The sequence below is a fragment of the Gadus chalcogrammus genome, chromosome 6, assembly GCF_026213295.1.
Source record: "Gadus chalcogrammus isolate NIFS_2021 chromosome 6, NIFS_Gcha_1.0, whole genome shotgun sequence".
NCBI lineage: Eukaryota > Metazoa > Chordata > Actinopteri > Gadiformes > Gadidae > Gadus > Gadus chalcogrammus.
Window position 1 is genome coordinate 14,653,881 of NC_079417.1, and position 26,086 is coordinate 14,679,966.

At 42.1% G+C, this 26,086-nt stretch overlaps 2 protein-coding genes across 2 annotated transcripts in view; both read left to right on the forward strand.

Annotated features, from left to right (window-relative positions):
* Nucleotides 1–7,841, forward strand: part of LOC130384640 (cAMP-specific 3',5'-cyclic phosphodiesterase 4D) — a 35,092-nt gene extending 27,251 nt beyond the window's left edge. Inside the window, exons 3-4 of the mRNA XM_056592931.1 lie at nucleotides 606–841; nucleotides 7,539–7,841. Of these exons, the coding sequence (XP_056448906.1) occupies nucleotides 606–841; nucleotides 7,539–7,593 (291 nt within the window). The 3' untranslated portion in view covers nucleotides 7,594–7,841. The remainder of the gene's footprint in view (nucleotides 1–605; nucleotides 842–7,538) is intronic.
* Nucleotides 7,842–8,594: 753 nt separating this feature from the next.
* The window catches only part of pde4d (phosphodiesterase 4D, cAMP-specific), a 147,471-nt gene continuing 129,979 nt past the window's right edge, over nucleotides 8,595–26,086 (forward strand). Inside the window, 1 exon segment of the mRNA XM_056592928.1 lies at nucleotides 8,595–9,427. Coding sequence (XP_056448903.1) covers nucleotides 9,132–9,427 — 296 coding nt within the window. The 5' untranslated portion in view covers nucleotides 8,595–9,131.

Sequence of the window (26,086 nt, forward strand, 5' to 3'; positions counted from 1 at the left end):
CTCCATCCAACTCCCCCCTTCTCTCCTCTCCTGTTCTTGCCCCCACTCACCCACTCCTCCTCTCTCTCCTCCCCTCCTCCGCCACTTCCTCCACCCTCCCCTCCAATCCTCTTCCTCCACCTCCTCCTCCCTCCTCTCCTCTCCTTTCCTCCCTCCTCTCCTCTCTTCCCTCCTCTCCTCTTCCCTCCTCTCTCCTCTTCCCTCCTCTCCCCTCTTCCCTCCTCTCCTTTCTTCCCTCCTCTCCTTTCTTCCCTCCTCTCCTCTCTTCCCTCCTCTCCTCTCCTCTCCTCTCTTCCCTCCTCTCCTTTCCTCCCTCCTCTCCCCTCCTCTCCTCTCTTCCCTCCTCTCCTCTCCCCTCCTCTCTTCTCTTCCCTCCTCTCCTCTTCCCTCCTCTTCTCTCCTTTCTTCCCTCCTCTCCTCTCTTCCCTCCTCTCCTCTTCCCTCCTCTCCTCTCCCCTCTCCCCTTTCTTCCCTCCTCTACACTCCTTTCTTCCCTCCTCTCCTCTCCTCTCTCCTCTCCTCTCCCCTCTTCGCTCCCCTCTTCGCTCCTCTCCTCTCTTCCCTCCTCTCCCCTCTCCTCTCTCCTCCTCCCCCTCCTCCTCCAGGATGACTCCTCAGATTCTCCCGAGCCGGAGCCCTTCCTGTGCATGGAGCCCCTCCTGGTGCGGAGGCTGTCCTGCAGGACCCTGCAGCTCCCCCCCCTGGCCTTCAGACAGGCCGAGCAGTACTACTACGCCCACAGGCCGGAGGCGGACACGGCCCTCCCCAAGCCCCCACGGCCCACCACCCTGCCGCTACGCACCCCGCCACTCATCGCCATCACCGCTGCCGACACTGAAAGGTAGGGAGGGATCTGTGCATGTCTGATGCGTGTCTTTGCGTGTGAGTGTGTAATTCATCTGTGCTTAGGTCTGTCATGGTTACTTTTGTAAGAAGATATATTATCCCAGAGATAATCTGGATAAATAACATTATTGTCATTTAAGGCAACTTTATGACACTGGATTTTTTATAATTGAATAGCATAATAATGCAGGTATCCCTTTCAAAGAGCATTTCACTATTAGTTTTTTAGAATATTCAGATATTGGAATTGGAAAAGTCAAATTTCGAATATCAACGCTATAAGATTTGTAAACGTTTTGACTGGATGCAGTCGCCAGGAAAAACACCCATTTGAAACCCTATTAGCCTTGAGTCACAGGTTATCTTCACCTTTGGTGTGTGTAGGAGCTGCCTGAGCACACGTCTTACACACAGAGCATAGAGGACAGACGCAGAGCGACTTCTTACGCTCCTTGTGCATCAGGCACGTAACAAATAAACAACGCCTCAAAGCTAGTAAAAAACAATCTGTCAAACTAAAATGCAGCAACTATCGTGCCATTGAAATATACCTTAAATCCTCAACCTCACATAGTGTGTGTGTGTGTGTGAGGGGATCTGTGTGTTTTAACCGGCTTGATGGACTAGAGTGTAGCCCGGTTGATCAATAGTGCTGTGTTCTGCCACTATTTGCAGTGACTTATTACTTGTAGCTGTCAAGGCACAGACTCTCTTTTGAGGGTTGAGATAAGTGCAGTATCTTTTATTCCCTTTTGATTGCCCCTTCCTTTCTGTGTCGTTGACACAGACAGAGTACTGGGTAAAACAAAGTCAAACAGTGTCAAAAGAATAGGTTAGAACTGGAAGATGATGGGCCATAAATCCATCTGAAAGATTTAAAATGGTGTTCTGTATACAGTACATTTGTCATTTTGGTCCATTGTTGTTGAAGTCTTTAGGGTACGTTACCGCTGAGTCATTGGATACAAAAAAAGAGCATGATTCACAAAGACATATATTAATCTGTAACTCAAACTAAAACGCTGGTGCACCCAGGTGTCTGACTCAAAAGCAAGATTCAGAAGCAAAGAGTCTGGATAACAATAGTTGTCCTTACTGTTAGAACAAGGGTTGGTGCACAGCACAGGTTATCATTTCGATGATCGGGCACAACAAATCCAGCAGGGAGAAGGCAAAAGGAACGGTAAATATAGCTTGTAGGAACGCTGGAACGTTTGACACAGAGGATCAATGATGAACTGGCACATAGAAGAAGGGAAACAAACTGACTTAATACACTAGGAGGAAAGAGGTAATGAGGGACAGGTGAAAACAATTAACTCAACAGGGTACCATCACAGGCTAGAAATACATAGGAGCGTGGCAAGATGTGACACTTAAAATAAAAATTAAAATTAAAACAATGCCTTTTTACACCTACCATAACCCTTAAACACATGATTAAGGCCCCGTTTACACGAGGACGCTTGCGGGTGAAAACGACGAAATATTTTAGCGGAAGTGCCTTTCGTTTAGACCGTGACAGCGTTTTTAGGGCATGAAAACGCGTAAATCTGAAACCACCCTCCAGAGTGGAAAAGTTGAATACGCTCCGCCGTAGCGTTTCCGTCTACACTGCCAAGACGCAAAACACTGCTCAGATCTGCTCACGTCGCGTACGCGTTTACGTCACATACATGTGCCAGTACAAGGAAATAAACAAACATGTCGGATTATTTCCATGCGTCGGACCTTCAAGCTGCTCTGGCAGCTCTAACAAGCGTACAGGAGTCTTTCCACGAAATGTACAGGATATGTACAGATAGTGTTACTGAACAGAGAAGGATCTTTTTGGTTTTTGCGGCACGGATAAGAGAAGAAAGAAGATTCTACGCATGCGCTCAGACATGGCGGTGTTGTGTGATAGTGTATCACAGCACCACCTAGCCGCCTGGCATGCATACCCAATTGAATTCCACACACTTTTGCACACCGTATGCACGCATCGAATTCCACACACTTTTGCACACCGTATGCACTCAGATTTCCTCCCGAAAACGCTTGTCTAAACGCGGAATAAAAAGTGAAGACGCGACGCCACTTTTGCGTCTTCTGGTCAGACCGTCCTCGTGTAAACGTAGCCTAAATATCCCCATTGGTCAACATCTGAAACAGTATCCAGAAGCCTGAGAGCCGGGGTTTATCTGGCCAGTTCTCAGTAGTCAGGGGGTGCAAGTGTTTTATTCCTGGCTATAGTGAGCATCTGCTGACATTCAGATGTACAGCACATGTAGGCAACTTAAGCTGGAGACAGAAACAGAGTGATTATCTGATCGGAAGTCATGGGTTGGGAGATCCCAAACAGCGAAGGTTGCTAGGAACATATCTCCCTACAATAGAGTGTGGGACAGCACAGGGCACTGCAACCGCAGGGAAACAAACAAAAAATCCCTTGAACACCTGCATGAGGAACAGAAAGTGCTTCCATCAGGCCTCAGATTGAAATCCTGGGAAACCAGCAGGACCACTTACAACTTTGTACCTGGAGCTGCAATTTGACGTGTTGGACTGCACACCAAAATGTGATATGTTTAGGGATGTGAATAACTCAAATTTTTCATGGTCGAACAATAAGTGGGCAGTATGAACGAATAATCGATTATTCGATGTGTGCCGACATTCACAAAGGCAGCCATTGATCAATTAAGTATTTCCAGTCAAATTGGCTGTTGTAAAAAAAAGCATTAAACTGTCATCAGAAAACAGGTTATATGCTGTATAGACCGTGTAGCATCTGTGGTATAAAGGCTGGGATGAATTTCAAATTATAAATATGTTTACTTTATGTTGAAAGTATAGACCGTCGCGAATCCCATTGAAACGAATGTGATTCGGTCTTCAAAAAAGAGCTGGTAAATTATGAGAAATGAATTAAACTGTAATCAGACAACGCGGTTACATGCTGTAGACCATGGTTTCTCAACGGGGGCGGTACCGCCCCCTGGGGGGCGTTCGCACAACCTAGGGGGGCGCTGGGAACGTGATTCCATTTTTTGGGGGGGGGGGGGTTAATTATTATTATTTATTAGATTTTTTTGGGGTGAAAGAATAGGCTACCTGAAATAAAATGCCCATTTTCATTTATTGGTTTCTAACCCCTCTACCGTCTCAGCTACTTTTTACTGTCTATGCGCAATGGAACAGTGATAATACAGCGCGGTTCGGTCCTGCACACGCCCGGACTCCCGTTACATCAGCTATCGTCATGATCTCTATATTAACGCTGATAAACATAACCCAAGTTCGCGGGTTAACAGGTCAATAACCAACACAACACAATCAAACATGGCCGATAGCAAGAAAAGAATATCAAATTTTGTTTCATAGCCCGTTTTCCTTCTTCCTCTTGTTCAGTTCCAGCTGCTCTGAGCGTAGTCTCCACAAAAAGGCTGTTGCATTTCAAATACAAAATATATAGGCCTTATTAGGCCTCTGCGTGCGATCTGTTTTCGTGGTGTTCGCGTTGCCCGGGCCGCGGTGCCCGTGGTTCCCGGGCCATTCATTCACCAGAGGATCAGGGTAAGGTCAGGGGTGCGTTTGCTCAAAAAAGGTTGAGAACCACTGCTATAGACCCTAGAGTAGGCCTACCTGTTGTATAAAGGCTGGGTCGAATTTCGAATTATAAATATGTACAATGCATAACGTTAGCTCTCTGGCTCATAGTTGAGCGGACCTGAATACCTTCCATTGCCAAGTCGTAGCAAATGTCCGTCCTATTTACTGGAGGAGTGAACAACGTTTCCGTTGCATAAGAACGTTACGGGAAGGTAATGATACTATAATGAGTACTAAAGTGTGACGTCACGTTTCCATAGCAACCGATTTTCAGTTCTACCAAATTAACAAGGGGAAATCCTATGCCACACAAACGTTTTATAGAAAATGAACGATTTTTTGCAAAATGATTTGCGAGTTTACTTTACCAAATGATGTAAGTAATATTGAGAATAGATTGTCTTCATATAAAAAAAAAAAACGAATGTAACGTCGTCGAACATTTCCAACGACAATGGTCACGTTAAAATTGTACCGGGGGCGAAAATTGTACCGGCCTACGTCATCAGTTGTTTACATCTTGACAACCTGCCTGGCAACAAACGACGCGATCGTCTTTTGCCGGTTAGGTTGCAAAAAACATTCGGCTTATGTTTCCAAAAGACGAAATAACATAATACAGATAACGGATCGCCAGATAACACTTGTTTTTACTTTATATTTGTATTGAATTTAATTGTTCAATCTAATAGCAACAGACGACGCGATCGTCTGTTGCCGGGAAACAGGCGATCGCGTCAAATGACGTAGGAAGGTTCTTGAACATTCGCGTCCTACGTCATTTGACGCGATCGCCCGTTTCCCTGTAGACGTTTAATAAAAAGGCAGTTAGTCTCTCTGTTTGCTCCAACCCTGTTTGAGTGGGACTTAACTGTCCTCATCCACCACAAAACCATGCTGCTCCTTGCCTCGCATTTCACTGTGCAATCCCAAACTCTTTAAGATCCGGCTTCATGCCAGCCATCAAGGGCCCGCGCAGCGTCTCAGTCTCTGAATAAACAATGTAGAGCGGGGGGGGGGACAGATGCCCATCTCATTAATACAAACGTCCTAGCAGCTCCTATCTGGCAACATGCTACAATTGGAGCTAAACTAGAAAAAATAAAGTGAGCGAATCATGTCATCCTACATCCAGGAGGATGATAGTAACGGGGAATCTGAGTCAAAGGGGCGTCATCACACATGCATTTATTAATACAGATTTCCCACAGAGCAGCTTTCTTCCAGCATGTTGGAAACAAAAGGTGTTATAATTTAAACTGGGCACTGCTCTGAGTACAGGTGTATCGTGCAAGCAAGCATGGGAACATCTGTGTGTATTTTTGGATTTGTTCTTGACGCTGCAATGCAGGTATCTGTCGATCTAATAATGATCATGATATGGATCCTGTCATTCGTACTTTGTGCAGGAAAATCAGTGGGACAAGCTGGTGTGTACGAAGTGTCTTGATTACAATACTATTTACTTTTAACTCCTCGATATATCAGCACAATGCTGTGGGCAAAGCATTTTGTTGAATATGTGAATAAAGCTATAATAAATGTAATCTGTTTTAGGAAAAAGCCTGATATCCATGATGTGTCTCATATCTATTTCGCTTGCCTCCATTATTTACGGCATACAAGATAAAATTCAGATTCATTGGGTTTTTGTGTTGGTTTTATTTCTGTTTGATATATAACAACATGCAAAAATATACCTTTTTAGATTGATAATTCAGCCCAAATATCATTTTTGGGAAAAAAAAGCTTTTGTATGGATTAGAGGAATTCTGGAGGTCAAATAAAATAGTGTGTTGAGACCTGTGTGTGTGTGTAGTTGTTTTTGTGTGTGAGTGTGTTTGATCCTCAGCAGTTCCATTACAATGACATTTTTTGCACATCTCATATGAGCCAACAAAATGTGTAATTTCAAAGTCAAAATATACGTCATCGAAAGAAAATGAGGGCTGGGGGGTTACGCTAACAATGGCCATTCATCTTCCCTCGGCTTCAAGCCTTCATTCATCTATAATTCAAGGCAAAAGAAAATTAATAGAATCTGGTGTTGTGGAACAATAAGAGTGGGAAAACCTGAACCACTCATGTGCTCCAACTCTTGATATGATGAATCATCAACCCTCCTTTTTTAAATGAAGGTACGTCATTTGCATCTTCATGTGACCTTTACATTATATGAAATTGTATAGTGTCTTCAGCGCCCAGCATATTTCCAGCACACATAGTAACTTGCTTTTGGCGTTTTTCAAAAGATAATATTCGTTAGATAGAAACTATATCTGCATCAGACGATGAACTCAAAACTAAATGTGACATGACTATGAATCTATCTAGATATATAATATTACACCATAAGTGGAAAAGGTTATATCACATGAATCTTCACATTTGACCTACTATTAAAAAGCTTAAACATTTAGAAACGTCGTCATTACAATGGTATAATTTATGAAAGATGCGCTATGACTCACTCCATCAGGAACCAAAAATATCTAAACCAATAGGGGGAATTGGGATTCACAATACCTTTTAGCACTTGGTAAAATATAATAATGGCTTTTTGTTTTTACTGTTCAGTAAACAGCCAGTCAAAGGTAGAAGCTAGACGGAATGGTAATATGATTTGGCAAAGCTGGGTAAAATATGAAACAGGCCAAATGTATGGTATGTTAGACGGTTACATGAGCAACAGAAGGATGGACTGCAGACATAGTTTACAGTGTACTGTTCTACATCGGCCACATGGTAGATACTGTACAGCACTTAACTCAGCCACCTGGCACTTTTATGCTGCATACTATCTAAACGATGGTTACAATCCACTTGATAGATTTCCAGAAACAGGCGTCTTAGAGCTAGAGTGAGGGGGAAATTTGGACTTCCAGGACACCTTCCACTGGAATTTTATTTTTTATTTTTTTTTATAATCCGAATGGTATTTGATGTGTTTTTTTTTGATAGTTAATATTTATTTAATGGTTTGTGTTAAGGTTGTGGCTGCAACCTTTTTGTCATAAAATACAAACACTGCGAACCTCAAGTGTTTTTAGAAATGGCCACAGGATAATCTGAATTATTATTATTTTTCTCTTCCACAGATTTTGCTACACCATCACGAGCAAGTTTATTAAGAGGATAAAATTGAACACATAAATCCTCTAATGTCTACGGTGAGAGCTAATACACGAGACGTGCTAACACAGAGCTCTTCATTATTGTTGTTGTGGGAAGCTGGCAAATTGAAGGACGGTCCATATAGGACAGTGGGAAACTGGCAACTTTGGTAGGGGGAGGGTCGGGCTGCTCTGTGTTTGTGTGTGCGTGTGTCTTCAGTTCCACATCGCTCAGTGGTGCTGCCCCCCCCCTTCCCCATTGTTCTTAGCTGCCATCTCTGTTTCAAGGCAGCCTACCTCTCCCAGGGAAAGATTGCATTCCTGTTGTTGAAGTCGGAGAAATTGGATTCCCCATCTAGTTATAGGTTCCAGCGTAATGGGCTTGAACTAGAAGGAAAGTGAGGGAAGGCGGAGGAAAAAGAGAGACACACACACACACACACACACACACACACACACACACACACACACACACACACACACACACACACACACACACACACACACACACACACACACACACACACACACACACACACACACCTTCCATGGTGAAGCAGAAACAATATTTACTAATGGTATTATAAGGTATGGCAGGATATTTCAACTATCCTACAAGGTTTGGTCCACCCATACAACACCACACCTTTCACAATCCTTCCACAATGCACCCGGAAAGGATATAACGTAGAACCCATCAAAATATACATATGATGCACTCTTAATAAAAAAGACAATATTTTGCTGCTGACTTTTGATCATCATAGCTACATACAATATAAAGCGCAGATAAAAAACCTTCTGAAGCCAAACTCTGAAATGTGTTTGTTTCTTTATGTGGTAAATAGTATGGCACTGTAATATGGACAGTACTGCTTCCCATCGTATGCAACCTGGCCCTCGTCCGTCCACACCTCCTTTTTACACATTGGGCATTCAGAGGAGGTGCTTAGGTAGGTTCCTCATGTTTATGGATTATCCTGTTTGCCATATTTCTTGCCTGCTGGCTCCTGCAGAGGTACTGGAAAGCAGGGAGGACGGGATTAACTGATTTCTTTCTCCCTAAACCCATGGATATTTACGCATAGCGTGCGTCAGATTAATTCTAGTGTATACGCTCTTTAGAAGTTAAGGCTACATTGTTGCTTATGACGCTCGTTCTGTGGTCTGTCCCGTGGATGAATAAACTGGCATCTGTGGAACTGCGGCAACCCCACATTACCTTGTTGAAATGGGCGTGAAATCGGAGAGAGAAGGGGCATATGGAAATCATCTGTAGTCAGGTCCTGTTCAATGCAATACTGTGCTTAATGTTCCTGCAATCTCGTTTTGCAGTTCAGTTAAAAGTATGCGTGGACTTATTTTTTCTGTTTCTGCGTTAATGGAATGTAATTTGTTTCCAAACCGAATGGAACGTGAACCACTCCGGGACCAACTTTTTAAGTTAGTTGCCCACCGCTACTTTTAATAGTGAACTTGGTCGTCTTGTGCACTGAGTGACTATTCTCCATAGACACGGGTGGACGTTACAATTTTTTTATCCTTACCCCCTATTTATACACAAACCCGCTCCCGGGGATGGATTCCACCTGCGGGAAAGTAGCGACAGCATCTCTCAGCGGCGGAGCCGGCGGTGGAAGTGCCAAAGCACCCAAACATTTGTGGCGGCAGCAAAACCAGGGGACGCTCTCTCCTCTCCACCACGCGCTCGTAGTGCGAAAGAAGCACCGCGTGAGACAAAGGGGCTTCTCAGATACGGAGAAATACCTCAGCTCAGTCAACATGGACCGGACTTACGCGGTGGACACGGGCCACCGGCCCGGCTTGAAGAAATCTCGCATGTCGTGGCCGTCGTCGTTTCAAGGTCTTCGACGGTAATGAGATGGTTTTTTTTGTCTTTATCCATCTTCCCCTCTCTCCTCGTTAAAGATGGGCGTGTTTGGATGCTTAAGACAGACAGAAAGCAGGAACCAAAGGATTAAAGTAAAGCAAGTAAAGACTGAGTATTGAACTTTGTAGAGCGCGTAACGGATTTGGTTATGGCGTTATGGGCTTCATTTCAGCGTACGTCACTTTACTTGTATTCGTTCGGAAGTCACGCCGGAGCATGGGGGCTTTGTTTGATTCAGCGACAGTATGAAGTCGGGAGTAAAGAGGTTTTTTTAAAGCCAATTATATGCTTTTTTTTATGATGTCTTTAGTGCATCGTTGAACGCACGGTTTATTTAAAGTGACAAAAATTACATTACAGTGGTTTGCTCGTCCTTCAGCGAGGAACTGACATGAAGGGAGGCGTTGAGAAAACCAAGAGTAGCTTTCTAATATTTCCCAATAGTATTAGACAAGGCAGGTGAACTCTGTAAAACCGATGTATTGTCTTTGTCACGGGGTGTGGAGAAGGTCTAAATGAGATCCGCTTAGTACTCAAATTGTAACAGTTCTAATAATATAATAACCAAATATCAATAACGTCCAGTTTAAAACGCTGTGTGTTGATGAGAGGTGACGATACTTATGTTTACTCTCACGTCTGCGAGTGAATGACGACCACTTCGATCATCCAAAGGGAATAAACAGTCGTTACTTTTCATAAAGTCTGCAAAGAGGGTTTATTGTAGGTGATCCAAAAAACAAATGACAAATATTAGCGTTTGTAGCCACTCATTTGAAACCGTCTTCTTGCATATGGATAGCATACGCCCTAAATCAGTCATAGTTAGACATCCAACACCGCCCATACACATGGGAATTGTTGATAGCCTCCCGCTATTGGGCAAAACAAAACGACATCTGAGTAGGTCACCGCCATCTCTCTGTTAAACAGACGTTGCACCCGTAATGGAAAGCTCGTTCCCCTTTCCTTGTGACTCCTGAACCCCACTTAAATCTCAGGATCCAAGTTATCCTTCGATAACTGACAAACATTCTGTCTATGCCACAGAATACTCCTAATATCATTATCATAGTCCTAATAATAGTATTGGCCGGACGTCCACACAGTTTAAGAGGCTCAGCAGCATTGAGTGTAGTGGTCATACTCCTTGGGTCGACTGTGGTAGGATGACCAGCTGAGACTCACCAGAGTTGACAAGGTGGTAAAACCCACAATCCCCACTCATATCCTATCTCTTGCTCTGAAAATGTGGGATGCATATTACAGAGGCGATTGGATTTTGTTTTGCCATTTCTCAATGCACACATTTAGTGAAAGGACATTTTTGGGGCACTTAAGAATTTTAACTGACTTCGGTACCTCACAGCCGTTTATACATTCAACCTTTTCTCCAGAGGCTAGTTAAAAGGCACCTGTCCAATTGATGATCAAAGCCACTAAGGCAGTTTATTCATGAATGTCAAGAGGATCACGTTCCACCTGATGCTGGTGCTAATTACAAAAGCCAATACCACAGTAGACTACCCTATACTTTTTGGACACTGCAGTGTATTCATTAGCATTTTAGGTATATGCCCATTACACATGTTCTATGAAAGGCCTAGAGGTTACACTAAACAAAAAGGGGGACAATATACTTTTTGTGCAGGCAATAAATGTATAATAACATTCACAATAGCTCGTGTCTCTTGTGTATGATGTCGGGGGGCCACCAGTGCCGCCACCCATTCCTTTTTGCTTTTGTTTTCTGGGTTTTATGCTCTTCATCTCAGAGAGCTTCTTTTGGTGAGTGTGTTGGCTTCGTTAGACAACGCGGAACATAGCCCAACAGCCCCAAGGTAAAACACATCATCTCAATGTGTCATAGCCCGAACGGAGCCCGTTCCTGCCGGCGGGTCCCTGGGAGACCTCGGCAAGAATCGGAGGCCTTAAGCAAAGATGAGATGGCATTTCTCCCATTCCCCCCCTCCTGCAAGCTTCTCTCTGTCGTATGGATGCGACCAGGAATGCGTTTGTTTAAGGGATGTTTTATTAGGATATCTCCCCCTCTCCGTCTGGATTCTCTCCGTGGCTGGAATGTCTGTGATTGGAAAAGCGCCCCTTTCCCCCATTCCATACATCTTTCTTTCCTTTCCTCCCTTCTCGCCTTATGCGGTTTAGGGTGACCATAAAGTCCTTGATTTTCCCTATCCCAGCCTTCCGGATTTACTCACTGTGGCTGGCGAGGGTAAGGCCATAGAAAGCTTTCCAGCCATCATGAAGTGCAACCCACTGCTATGTCATTATATTCGATGGGTGATGGTGAGTGGGGTATGGCTATTGGGTATGTTTCTATATATAACCACAGCCGTATAGCCTGCAAACAGGACCGGCATGACAAGCGACTCTGGCAGTACAAGCAGAAGATGACTTAAATAAAGTGCATTTATTGCATTAAATTAAATATGAATTTCTAAGTCTATAATCATTCGAATATATACCTAATTATTTTTAATATTCAAATTATAATAGAATTGTTAATGTTCAAAATGTGCGTATTAATAAAGGGGTGATATTATGCCACCCGGTGTGAGTTTGTGATTAGTCATTACAAGCCGTTGAAAAATTTGTGTGACATCACAAGTGGTAGTGTCCCCCTAGATGAATGCTGGATAGATCAGTCTACCGAATGGACTGTAGCAAATGTTGCTCATTATTATCTAGGTGGACACGTCCACTTGTGATGTCACTAAAACATGAGAAGAGGCTGATTTACAAGCAGCTTTTCATGGCTAATCAGATTCACACCTGGTGGCATAAAATCACCCCTCAATACTTACTATGTACTTTTACACTGTATACACAGGCTTATGCATGGCCAATACCACTATTAAATGTCCTGCACACTAGAGGGCATTCTACGAATATACATTTCTCTCTTGCCATTAAATATTAGGCACAAGGATATTACATTACCGCCGCCTATCGACCGCGTTTAATAAGCCGCGTTGTCCATGGTAATATAGAGCACTGACTCACGACTCGCGTTGGAAGGTCTTTTACATTGAACGCAATTGTTGGTTGCGAACAAATCATTGTTGAATGGGACTGCACACATACAACGTGATTTTAATTTTGCGAAAAGACGGCATCAATTTTATTCGCACCAAGGTTGTTTTACCTTTTTTTACTGCTCGCCATTTATAAATCAGTTTAACCAATCACATTCGGGTATGTTCAACATAGTCAACATGGATACTGTACAAGTCGGAAAAAACAAGGCGGAGGCGGCAGCCTATTTATGTTTTTTAACAGTGTTCTTACTGCATCCACAGTGGTAAACTACCATTGTAGACCTATCATTTTCGGAATCTGTTATATGTATTAATTATTCATCTCGATGGAGGTCTGCACTATACCAATGTTTACTTGCAATGCGGTATGTGAATATAGGTTGCTTTTTAAACCTGAAGGTGTGCAGTTGTATTACAACAATTTTGTTTTGGATACTATAACTTTCTATGAAAAGGGTGATAGCCGGTTTCAATTATTAGAACAGGGAAACTAATGTCTTCAAAGCACACCCACTTATCATAATCCCCCTCATCCGTGGACAGCCATTCTCTGCACTATTTAACTCTTGGATTAAGAAGTAAAACTGCAAGAATACTTGAATCCTCTAAATACATAGCATATATTGGTGAAGGGACGAGCATAGGCATGTCTTCACTAGGCTATAGATTGAGTATTCCATTCCTATTTTCATCCTCACGCTTATTAGATGCAGTGTTGTGCCCACACTTCACAAGAGAGAGCTCAAAGTTCAGTTTATACCGAATAAAATAAATAGTTCACATTCGTCCACAGTCCAAGAAAATTAACTGTTAAATTTAATTTTATGCTATTCTATTATATTTCAGTAGAAACTGCCTAAACTAAACAAATTACTTTAATTGTAAATGTTTTACCACCTAAACAATAGGTCATTATATGCAGAAAGTGAAAAACAAGCTAACCGCAGCCGCTGCTCCTTTAAAAAATGCGGTCATTTTGACTTGGGTGGAGGAACTCTGCGGAGCTGGCTCAAGGACTTACGTACCTTTCTTACCCTTCTTACCCTTCTCACCCTTTTTACCATTCTCTTTCAGGTATAGTTACCAATAACTCCCTCTACCTATGAACCCAAATTTGTGGTACTGCACCCAAAGGTGGCGCTATTGTAAAAAATCATGAATTCTTTCAGAATATTAATCTCTAGAATCGGACGCATTTATAATACCCAGATCTTATGCCCTAAAAATGTATACTTCTCCCCCAATTTCATATTAAAGCTAAACGGGATAAAAAGATTCACAGGCTACAAAAATATTCAAAAATTCACCAAAATCGCCACATAAAATCTTTAGACCAAGCCTCACAAAAATCATCGAACAGAATTTGTTTTACTTCTATCTACTTTACCATTTCAGAAATATTTGCCAATAAATTTGGAGCAGTTAGCCCATTTTTCTTATATGACCATTTTGTTATTGTATAAAAAAACATAAGACTATTATTAGGTGGATACCAAAATCCCCCACTACTAATAAACCCAAATTCTGGTACTGCAACCAAAGGTGGCGTTATTTAAAAAATTATGAACTAGCCTTATTTCTCCTTACGAGATTGACCTGGACTCAAAATTCTTTCATCATATTAATCTCTAAAATCAGATGCATCTTTTTCACCCTGGTCTTCTGCTCTAAAAATGTTTGCTTTTCCCACAATTCATAGAAAAGCCAAACGTCCACAGTCTCAACCCATTTTGCCTATATGACCATTTTGTTATTGTATAACAACTACCATACGGCTATCATTGAGTGGATACCATTAACAGTGCAAATTTTCAGATCTGTACTCTTTTAAGAAGGCCCTTAATTCTCTTGTTAAATGTGTGCTTGTAGTTTTCTTGATGGTGTGTGCTTATCAATCGACATTTACACCATGTGAATGAGGCTTCATGCAGTTCAGGAATGTCAGTGGCTCAACGGGATAATGGATAATAGGTTGAGAGTTCAAATCCTGATTTGAGTACTATGAACAAGCTGAACATGACATTCTGTCTTTGCCACTCATTTAAGAAACACAATATTGTACAGCACCTGAAATTCATCAGGCAATCAACATTCTGGCTCATTAGTTTCCAAGAATCGGACTGCCAAGACACAGTATGGCATTAAGGGGAACTTCTTCATTAACCACTTTTCCTTCATAATTAACTCTGTCATATTTATATTTCTTCCGTTAGTGTTCTTGACTCCAAATGTTTAATTTGGAAGAATTTCAAAGATTTTTCATGTATATGCTTTGAAGAAAGCCCTTAATTCACTTGAGAAATGTGTGCTTTGAGTTTTCTGGATGTTGTGTGCTTATCAATAGACATTTTGACCATGTGAATGAGGCTGAAGTTCAGGTTTATAAGTGGAACATCTTTCCTTAAATATGAAAATTATATGTTACATTTATATATCTTCCATTAGTTTGTTCTTGACTTTTAATTTTGCTCGGACCCCGTTAATCCCCACTTGCGGTTATATTTATCTTTTAATTTTATTTTTTTCAACTTGTACAATTATGGGGGACACACTTGTGTGGCTCTCTTGTGGTCTCTCACATTCGCTGAAGGGTATGGGATGAACACACACACTGAAGGGAGCATACAATTCCCCTTGACAGAAAGTTACAACCCATGAGTGGGTTAATAGCATTTCCCCACACTTTCACAGGAACACATTGGCAGCGGTTGTGTTGGACGAACTGCAAATGCACTTATTAGATTTTCTGGTCTCCTGGAGTTCTTGAGGGTAATGAGAGGCCCTATGTAAGGCTTTCTGTTAGAGACCGATGAGATGTAGCTAGGGGACCCATGGATTGCAGTTCCATAACTTGCATGCATGCGTCACTTTAATATGGTGATTACAATATTAATCTTTTACTGGATTGGTTCAGAGAACCAATCCTGCCTGTCTATAAAAGGTACATGAAATGCAACACTCAATGTCGGAGAAATGGGGGGAGGGAACGTTTAGTTCCACAATCATGTTCTCTATACAACCATTGAATCTTCATACAGCACTGTTGAATAGAACTGTATGAAAACCTGTACATTTATTTGCATACCATTTTTGAGATGCCTCATTATGGCAAAACATCAGAAAATCTGGTGTTGGATGACGATTCATGTGTCAGATTCTTACATCCGGGAGATGTTCTGGTACCAATTCATGTATTAGCCTAGCAAAGCACATTTTTGCCCATTTGCAATACTGGTGGCAGTATCGCTGCATCCCTAAATATAGCTGTCATCTGCATCCTCAAAGCATTGTTAAGAACAGGAATTTAAATCACTTAGAATAATCTACTTAGCAATGATCCACTTTTGGTAAGATAAGATAGATATTACAGTGTATTGACAAAGCCAGACACAATGTTTGAAATATAAATGCTAAACACAATTTATAATATAGATGTTTTATACATGAACAACACTGCACAGCATGACAGCTGAACAAACCTTGGAGAAAAAGCATTGGAAGCAATTGCATGGCAATTTTCTCCAAGGAAATATGTCTGTATGTAAAAAGGTTGTGCTGTGATGGTGATATCCAAGTCAGAAACTAGGTCACCCCCACAGCTCAGCACTGCGTTGAATAAGGGATATTTTCAGGCCAGTCTGTCTTCTCCACTCTTCTCATCAGGTGCGGCTTAGCCAACATTGGCTTTTACCTTCATCCACCGTACCTATCGCTACGCTCTGGCTGACGGACATCTTCTAAAGAACAGGCAATATTTGACGGACTGACTGCCAAGTCCTCTTGCCTGCCCGCATGCAGAGGGTTGTAGAATAACTGTACGAGAGCCAGTGAATTAATGAGTAGCTCTGGCTTCTAAATGCACCCTCATAAAGTGTTACAGTTTTATGTGAATGGCCTCATGAAGGCTCCTCTAACCCCCCCCCCCCCTCAAAAGGGTTTATATCCTGTGTGATACACAGGTAATAGGATGCAGCAGAGAAGCTTCTAATGAGCCACAGCTCAAGCTGCTGACAGCAGGGAGAGACCCCCCAGAGTATTGTGAGGGTTAATGGTTCCTCTCAATCCGTGTCTATAATATAGATATACTCCACGCTATATACTGAATATATATTTGTGTTTATTCGTGTATAGATATTTATATACATATGTTAGGGTGGGGTTGAAAGTTATTTTGAGCTGCTTTCCTTCAACGTTTGTCCTTGTTTTTCTTCAACGTCCCACACTATTAATTGTTCTTGGATAGTCTTCGCCACAGCTCCTCTTGATCATTGCCACTTTCACACAGCGATGTGAACGGCTGTGACGTGTGCATGTGGCCGTAATGCTGAATGTGCTATCCCTTTCCATCACTTTCGCACTTTCTCTTTGTCTTTCACACACACGCACACGCTGATGCACGCACGCAATTCACATACCGCACACATATAGATTGCACAGGCACAAGTGATCCGTCCATATCTATCGATTCCCCCATCCTCCAGCCCCGTAGAACCTCGGCCCTGAGTGATGAGCCCCTTTAGCCCACTTGTCTCTGGTGGCTCCTTTGTCAGCCCTCATCTTCAGACCTGCCACACATCTCCAGCACTGCTTCCCTTCCTCCTCCTCCTCCTCCTCCTCCACCTCCTGCTCCTACCGTCTGTTGGTGAATATAGGCTAGATGGATCAGCGGGCCGAAACATTGTCTTGTGTTATCTTGGAATATGTGTTGCTCTGTCTGACTTTTGTCTGTCTTGTGTGGAGTTAATCTCTGACCTCTATCCTCTCTCCAACGGATATACATGTCTTCTCTCTCTTGACAATCCTTTGAGCCAATCTTGATTTGTAATAATATACCTAATGATGATGAACTGATGATCTGCAAACTCATATTTTATTTGCTGCATACTGGCATATGCATCTGGCCCAGCTCCCGTTCAGACAGGTATCCAGGAGCCCTGTTCGGTGTTGGGCCAATCACATCATTTATCTAATATTGGGCCGGTTTAATACGATGACTCTACAGAGAAGCGCCATTATGGCATTTCCATAAACATCCACAACGGTTTCTGCTAATGTGCCACACGTTATTGGTTGCTCTGATTGGTTCTGGGCATTTTGGTCTGTGCCCATGAATACCGTTCCTTGTAATTCGAAAATGAACTGAGATGTTCCAGACAAATATGCATTTGCAAATTGGTCTGGCGATGTCAGGCTAACTCATGATGCAATTGGCGAAGAAACAAGACTGACGCTTTTTTTCTTGGGTTTTCCTTTCTGCAGTTATACAAACTCAGCCATTGTTGCTGGATGCAAATGACTAATATGGATGTTACCCTTCGACATATAGGCGCTGTCACGTCTATAGACAATGCATGCTTTAAGCATTGTGCACTGCATTCCAAGTCCTATGAAGAAACAAGTTTAAATTATAGCGAGGAGGAGATGCATCAAGATGCATTCCACCGTCTATCTGAAATATCTGCCTGATTTGCTGCTTTCACTTGGGGGAAATGCAATGAGTCAGAATGCCATTGTAGGAAACAAAAGTAAAAAGGGTCTATTTGGATGCTGTCAGTGATATGCTTGGTGAAATAAGCTATGGCTATCATCATGAAGGTTCTATTTTTCCGCTTCTTCTGTTCCTTCCTGTTTAGGATTGTGTTGAATGGTCAAAGCGTCCCTGCTGAACTTGTTGTGTGCATCACTTGCACACGACATTGTTAGAGACCTTGGATGTGAGGGATCTTTTCTTATAAGCTCTGTTGTTTACACAAAAGGGGCTGATGATAATTGGGAAATATTGTCAGATTTCTCCCCCATCAGCCGATACTGTTTAGAAAATACATTATGAGTTGATTTCATGTCAAATCTAATTGTCCAATAAATGCCTGCAGCCATTTTCTCATTAAAAAGAGATTGATTTGGTCGGCAGGCCTTTGGGACAGAAGGGAGAGACCCGTGGCCCAATGGCTCCTATTTCAGGGCCATTAGTAGATCCCTCTCGATGTAGGCACTTCCAATGGGGTTATATCACAAGACATGGTGATGTGCATTATCCGTGCATCTAATGTGGCCAATACTAAATACTTCAATGACGTGTTATGTCTGGCAATTCTTTTTCCAGTTGTTTCTGATTAAGTTTTAACCAATATCGTGAAAAAAATAAATCCACATTTCAGTTGTACAGTGTTCATTTTGGTATCGCTATTAAGTGAGGTACATTATTGTTTTGCACTCATTTTCTAAACGCATTGCCAGAAGGTCACCTTGCTCATTTAAGAAATAGTCGCCATGGCTACGTTCGTTAGCGGGCGCTCTGTCTACATTAGTGATGATGATCTCATGAGGATGCCATACGGACACGGAGACGAGTCAAGCAAGAGGGGGAAAAAGCTGTGAACGGGAGAGGAGGGCAGAGGCTGGGGTAAATTGCAATGTTTGTCGATTCTGACATCCCTTCCCAACATTATTTAATTAATCCAGCACACATTTGCAGAGCGAGGCAGAATGAGGGGTTGCAGGTTGTTTCGCAGCCCCGGATAGGCTGTAAGGCACAGTATTCTCTGTGTCTCTGGACTTTCCAGTGCATCTTCTGTGACGCAAAGTGGCAAAGTGTTGGAAGGCACAAATGGTCCATGAGTGCCCCCCACCCTTGGCGTCGACGCACAATTACTGTCGCTAGGTTTCGGTAATTTGGTTGAGTTTTAGACAAACAACAGAGTCGATACTAATAAAATAATTTCTGCAGATGGTGCAAGGAAGCCTATACTGCAAGCAGACCCACCAACAGTTAACAAGCCAAGCGTACAGCATAAATGAGCGTTCACACATTTTCTTTGGTTTGTGCCATCCTCTTTTCATACTTTGCTCTCGTACAAACCAGCACTATTAAACGCTGATATTGCATAGGAAACATACCGGTAATGGTTTTTATAATGAATTCTTAATTGTTTTGCATGTGGAAATCAATTAATATTCAGATTTAACCATTCGAAAGATGAGTTGTCAGAGCACCAAGAGCTAAATAATAATTTGATAAATATCAGAACACCTATTCATTCTGCAATGTATTCTCTCAAATGTCTTGCCTGGCAGAACTTTCAAAATAATAAGCTGTCACATGAGGTGTCAACAAACTTGTTATCAGCGATCCCATCTAGAAGAGCAAGCAGTGTGCGTCACAGCTACCCATACACTTCCCTAGGCACTCAAAAACGTTCCTATCCAGGCGCAAACTTTCCCAGGAGTTTTTTCTGTGTTTCTGCTTAGAAACCAATAAAATAGCCTGGGTATTTCCCATGTCCAACTCATCCAACAAATGGAAAAGAGGAATGGCAACACATGTAATGTCCTTCGAAATTTGTCTTCAAAATAACCACCTGCGTCCCTGAATGCTGATTTCCTCTAAGGCTGGTTACGGAACCACGCCATCCCCGAAACCCCCCCCCCCCCAAGGACATTGCTATGCATCTGTCTGCGTTCTCCCTGCAGGCCTCCCGGAATGCATCGGAATCCCCCTATTGGTTTGAAGAGACAGGTCTTTTGGTTTGTGATGTCCCAGTATAATACAGGAGACGGTACATATGATGTGAACGATAATAATTCCCAGCAGTACTTCTGCTGATTCAGCATGCGAAGAGACTTGTATTGAATCATTGTTTGCCCTCTGGTCTGATGCCAGGTACAGCAACAGCTCTGAAGTCAATCCACTCACATCTGAGCAGTGAAGGCTCTGCTCTCCCCTAAATATATAATGGTTGTCCGGTTTATTTAAAGTGAAGGAAGGAAGAATTGGTTTAATAAATGAGCTTCAATTCATCATTGATTTGGTTCATTCGGTTCCACATGCGTGACTCCTTCCATAATAGTTTTAGATTGGACCGTCTCTTGGTAGACTTGCATTCCATAAAAAGAGACTTTTGTGAAGCAGGAAGTCACAGCTGCTAACGGTATTGGTCAAACTTATCTTTGAGCTGCTCATAATTGCTTCTGTATTTCTCTGTTGGTGCTGGAGTTCCCACCCTTGGCCTACTTTCAGTCACTTGCCTGACAGATATTGATGATGGCTTTACTTTTAGATTACCTCTCTCTACCCATTCGCTGCCTTTTATTCTGTATCCGTGTGTTTCCTCACTCTCGGGTGTATTGAGTGAGTTCTCTGGTGGGCACGCTAAGCTCTACAGAGCACAGCTGAAACACACACACACCCAAAAACACACACATCACCAACACAGATATATAAAAAGCTACCAAATAAAGGAAGCTGGGCTGGGCTTCGCTTTTGTGATTTTATTGTAAATAAAAGATCTGAAATCTGATATCTTTCCATACTATTGCACATATTACATTATTCCTCAGTTTGGATAGAAGAGAAGCTCAAGTATTAATAGGCCTACTGACTAATAAATAACTTCACTGGCTAGTGGAAACTGGTGAGGAAATCTGCATTTAAATAGCCAGTGAGCCCATGCACTGATTCCGATTGAATTTAAGCACTAATGGATTTAAAAAAAAAAGTTTTGGGCAGAGAGTTATAGGAAAGAGGGCGGTGTGTTATACCCATGGTTACGACATGGTTAGTACAGTTGTTGTGTAATTGTTATGAGTGTTAAAATAAGCAATGCAGCATCTAAAATCTGCTACACAGAGTAGCATTATACTATAGATATTCGGGAAACCAAACTCTCACTCGGACGTGGACATTAAGTAAATCCCTGCTCTGAAGCCATAACTCAATGAACATTTGTCAATATTCTCGAAATGTAATGACAGATGTCTCCTCATTTATTTGGACGGCTAAGTAGATGGCGATGTATGAAAAATAAATAAGCGCCATGGGACAACATTTATTGATCAGTGTGTCTCAGGAGTGATACACTGATTTTCACTGACAGCACTGTGAGACCTCTTGTCATTCTCTGCTGCCTCCGTTTACCACAGAGATTCTCCACCTTGATTCTGATTGGATCCCTGTTGTGAGCAGAAACAGCTAGAGACTCTTGGCATGACAGCAAAACCCAGCTGAAATAAAAGGGTAACACCCGCCATTAAAAAAAAACACCTGACGACCTCCTGTCAAGCTGGCAAGATCTTAGAAAATGTTTTTTTTTGTGTGAAAGAAACATCGATTGAAATGTTCCTTTGAAATAAAAGGGCAGCGATGTTGTTGCAAGTCTGTGAATGACAGGCCACATATGGTTGGAACGTGGAGGTAGCTTGTTAAAAATGTTTACTCCAGAACTGTTGAATATTAAGGGATTTCTGTATTTTTCATTCACCTTTCAGATTAGTCAATGCAATAAACTGTCAGATAGCAATGATACGATATTAAGATTCACAATTGCAAGTTGAGAATCAAAGCAACAGCACCGATTGCATTGGCCCATTGCTTGGCCAGTTTTTCCAGCCAATGCTCAACATATTTGAGTATTTCAAAGGGGTCTCAGAGGGACACATTTAGCCTGTACCATCTGGTGTGGGTACTGGAAGTGCTGTCCACTGCAGATGTTTGCTATGATTGGAATCGGCTAATGAGAGAGCTAGCCAGATAATGCAGCATCTTTGGTCCTCCTAAGTGTTGTGGCGGAAACACACAACAAAACCCCACTACGTGTCTTTTGCTTCCAGAAAATATGGATGGAGTTCAAAATTCAATTGAACAAATCGTTTTCCCCATAGACTACAGTTATAACCGAGGCAGAGAAACATTGACATTACATTATTGCGTTTGGCCTCTGAAAACAAATCATAGAAAGATTGTACAAAAACGTGCCCGGTCAATCGTGCATCTGCGTTGCGGCAGTCACTTGACAATACCAATCCAGATAAAAGCCATTACAACAGGATTGCTATAAATAAAGAAATCTAAGTTGTTGTCATGATTCATAACTACATTTAGTTAGGGTTACCATAGCCGACTTATTAAGTGAAAAAATAATATGAGCAACAACATTTATTTGACATAATTTCACACCTGTATTCGATTGGCTGAAACATCTCTAGCTGAATCTACAGTATTTGGATTTTCTTCAATATTAAAAACAATAAAGCTTAATAACAAGACACAGCCGCAGGTCATTTCAAAATCAATTTGTGAGTTTGTTTACAGTCCCGCTTGGTAATGCCTGTTGAAACCGTTACCAAACTAATATTATTAGCAGTAATATTGCAAAAATGGCCAACAATGTATTATCTCTTTTGACCAATTTTTCCAGTCCAGCGATTTTAACCACTTTTCTTTCTAACCATGATTAGGAGCAATTGTCTTAATTGTAAACATACTTTCGTCAAGGACAGAGTAGTTGTGTTTCAAAGAGATGACATCCTTTTGACAACGTCAGCTGTGCTTCTTTTCGCTCTTCTCTGTTTTTGTTGGCAGTGATGCTTCTGGCAACCCTCACTGTCATTGGCTGTCATTGTTTTGTAACAGATTGTCATTGCTTTTGATCCGTTGTAGTGCCGATTTATCATTTTTTATTAAATAAAAGGCCGCCTGGGAATTTTTAGTTAAATGTTGTTGTCACAAGAGGCAGCTGTGTAGGCTTGGGGTAGCTGTGGATGGGGGATGGACATTTAGTTTTTTAAAAGACATAGGCCATAGAGTTTATAATACGTTCTCTCTTTTTCACAAACCAATTCAATATTTGTGCCATTCTGTCTGCCATTACAGGTGAGGTGTGTGGAATTGAAGGACTTATATTTTTTTCTACATAAGAATGAGCCCATTATATCTACATACACAAAACGGCTTTAGAGAGAACACCTTTTTAATTTGTAACAATAATCTCTAATATACTAACAAATCATGTTCTTACATTTTACAGAATAAATTAGAAAAAAACTATTGATAATTCTATCAAGGAACCACATTACTTGACTCTCATCCACGTTTGAATAGGCTGCTGCTGGAGTTGAAAACAAAAACACAATTTATCCCACATGAACCAGAAGTGACACCTCCCAACCCCCCAGTTCTCACACTCTTCCTGTTAGCAGTCTCAGGAACGGATAATACCAGCGGTTGGGGACTCGATTCTCATGACTTTACTCAAGTCAGACTTGAGTCGCAAATTTAAAGGCTTGAGACTAGCTTGACCAAAATTGATAAAGACATTACATAAAGTCATGAATACCAAGTCATGACTTTGGTATTCATGACTTGACACGGATGACTCGAAACCTGAGCGCACGTCTGAAGGCATCTCCAACTCCTGCTTATTATTTCTCAATTCATTGGACATTCAGTGGCAGATATGATAAAAGAAATGTCCAGGCGGGTAGGTAGGTTTGAACGTCATTAATGTGTAACACCGGATATTTCCAATGTCCTGCTTTGCCCCATGTGCACGTGCACCAGAGTGTTTACATTTCTTCATGTTTTGCTAGCTTATGCCGCTTTTCCACCGCACATGTAGCTCGACTCGACACGACACGACTCGACACGACTCGACACGGTAGCAGCGCGGGTGCTTTTCCACCGCAAATAGTACCTCCGGGACGTGGGCGGGGTCGTCTGCGCGAAAGGGCCGTGACGTATTTTTGTACGCGACGCAAACAACACCTACGTAACCCACACATGGACAGAACCCACATAACAACAATGGAGAACATCGATGCGATGGTATTCGTGTTCGTATTATTAGCTGGCATGTTGAAGAAGTGGAATATGTTGGCTGCGGCGCTACTATGGCTGTTCTATCGTTACCAGCATGGTTGCCATGTCGCTCTCGTGACTTCGTCACACTCTCTGGCCAATCAGTGGCCGGCCGTCTGCCGACGTCACCTTTTAGCATCGGCTCAGCCGCTTGGAACCTAGAGCGAGGCGGTACTAGAAAAAGCAGCCACTTGAGGTACTAGATCGCGGTGGAAACGCAAAAAAGGCGAGCTGAGTCGAGTCGAGTCTAGTCGTGTCGAGCTGGTACCATGCAGTGGAAAAGCGGCATTATTTTCCTTAAACACATATTCATATATTTGTATATCATATATATTCTTACGACATACTCAGGTGCACAATTGACAATGCGCTACATTGAGATTGTTCTGTGTTTTTAAGTCAAAAGTGTCTTAAAAGTTTTTGTAAATAATCAGTGTACCCCCCTTGACTACTTTGGATTATAGCAAACAAAAAACACAGTGACTTCAATGAGGGTTGAATGCTGTTTTCAGATGTCTTGTTCAGCTCAATGTTCTGTGAATGGTGGAATAAAAGCCAGGAGGCGGAGCTATGTTCAGGGCAGGCTATGTACGCTTTGTTTATAAAGTAAGAGGATTTCAAGTAGCCTGACAATAATCAGACCGATTTTCAAATGTGTATTGTCTGTGCATCCTGTCCGATCAAACATGATCGGACAGGATGCACTAGTTCTCAGGCTTCATTCCTCGGGCATTTCATGAAAATCTGGCAGCCTACTACGATTCAGAAGACTTCTGCGTCATAGACCAACTGCTTTTCTAGGGAAGCAGTTGGGGAAATTAACATCAATATCAAATTATTTGAAAATATCTGGTTTGCAATACGTGCGGTTGGTTTTGAAAAATAAAGAACTGTTTAGATGGAAGGGACACAGAAATAAGGCAATGATAATAGACTTGTGATATTTAGTATGCTTGAAGATACAGATCCTAATGAGGCATCTGTCTTCTGACACTGAAGTGAGAAAAATACATTATTTAAAAGAGGCCAAGATAGAGAAGATTCTCTCAACCCATGCATGCAACTTGGAATAAATCAATTGTATTTAAAGAAAAACACAAAATAACAAATTCATTAATGTATTGTGCATACATACTGAACACAATGGAAAACCAGACTCATAGAAATGTTGCGGTAACAATGATCTTGAGTCGATGTGAATGTGGGGTTTGGGGTAGCAGTATCTGACAGAGAGGACATTATATAAACAGTATTGCGATGGCAGAGGGACTCAAGGACTCAAACATCTTTGGTTGCTAACAGAGGGCCCACAGGGGAGGGAAAAACTTCCATGACCTATACTGTGTAGACATCTCTCACACACACACACACACACACACACACACACACACACACACACACACACACACACACACACACACACACACACACACACACACACACACACACACACACACACACACACTGTGCCATTGTAGCACATGCACAACTTTTCAAGAGGAGAAGATATTGATGGCAGTTGAGGTTATTCCCTATAGGGTTGCACTAGTCCTTTCTCCAGGGGTCATTTCTATTAATCCTGCATCGGCCAAGCTGTAAACTATCCCGATGTATTTTACAACACAAATCAATTCTTGCCCTTGATTGTCCCTGGGCCTGCTTATAGTATATCCAATTTATTCTTTAAAAATCTCCTATTATACTACTTTTCTGGTCTTAATTTCTTATTAATGACTCCTATAGAGCAACCTGACACGAATCACAGCACAAAAAACTATGTAGATTTTCAGGAAACTCTTGCTCTCATCTGGGCGCTTTCAGCATTCTCTGTCAACACTTGGCTTCGTCCTTCTCTGCCCCCTCGCCCCCCTCCTGCCCACCCAACTCCGTTGTGATTGGTTACCTTCCGGAAGAGCATGTTGCAGCATTACCATACATGGAAAATCCGGATTGT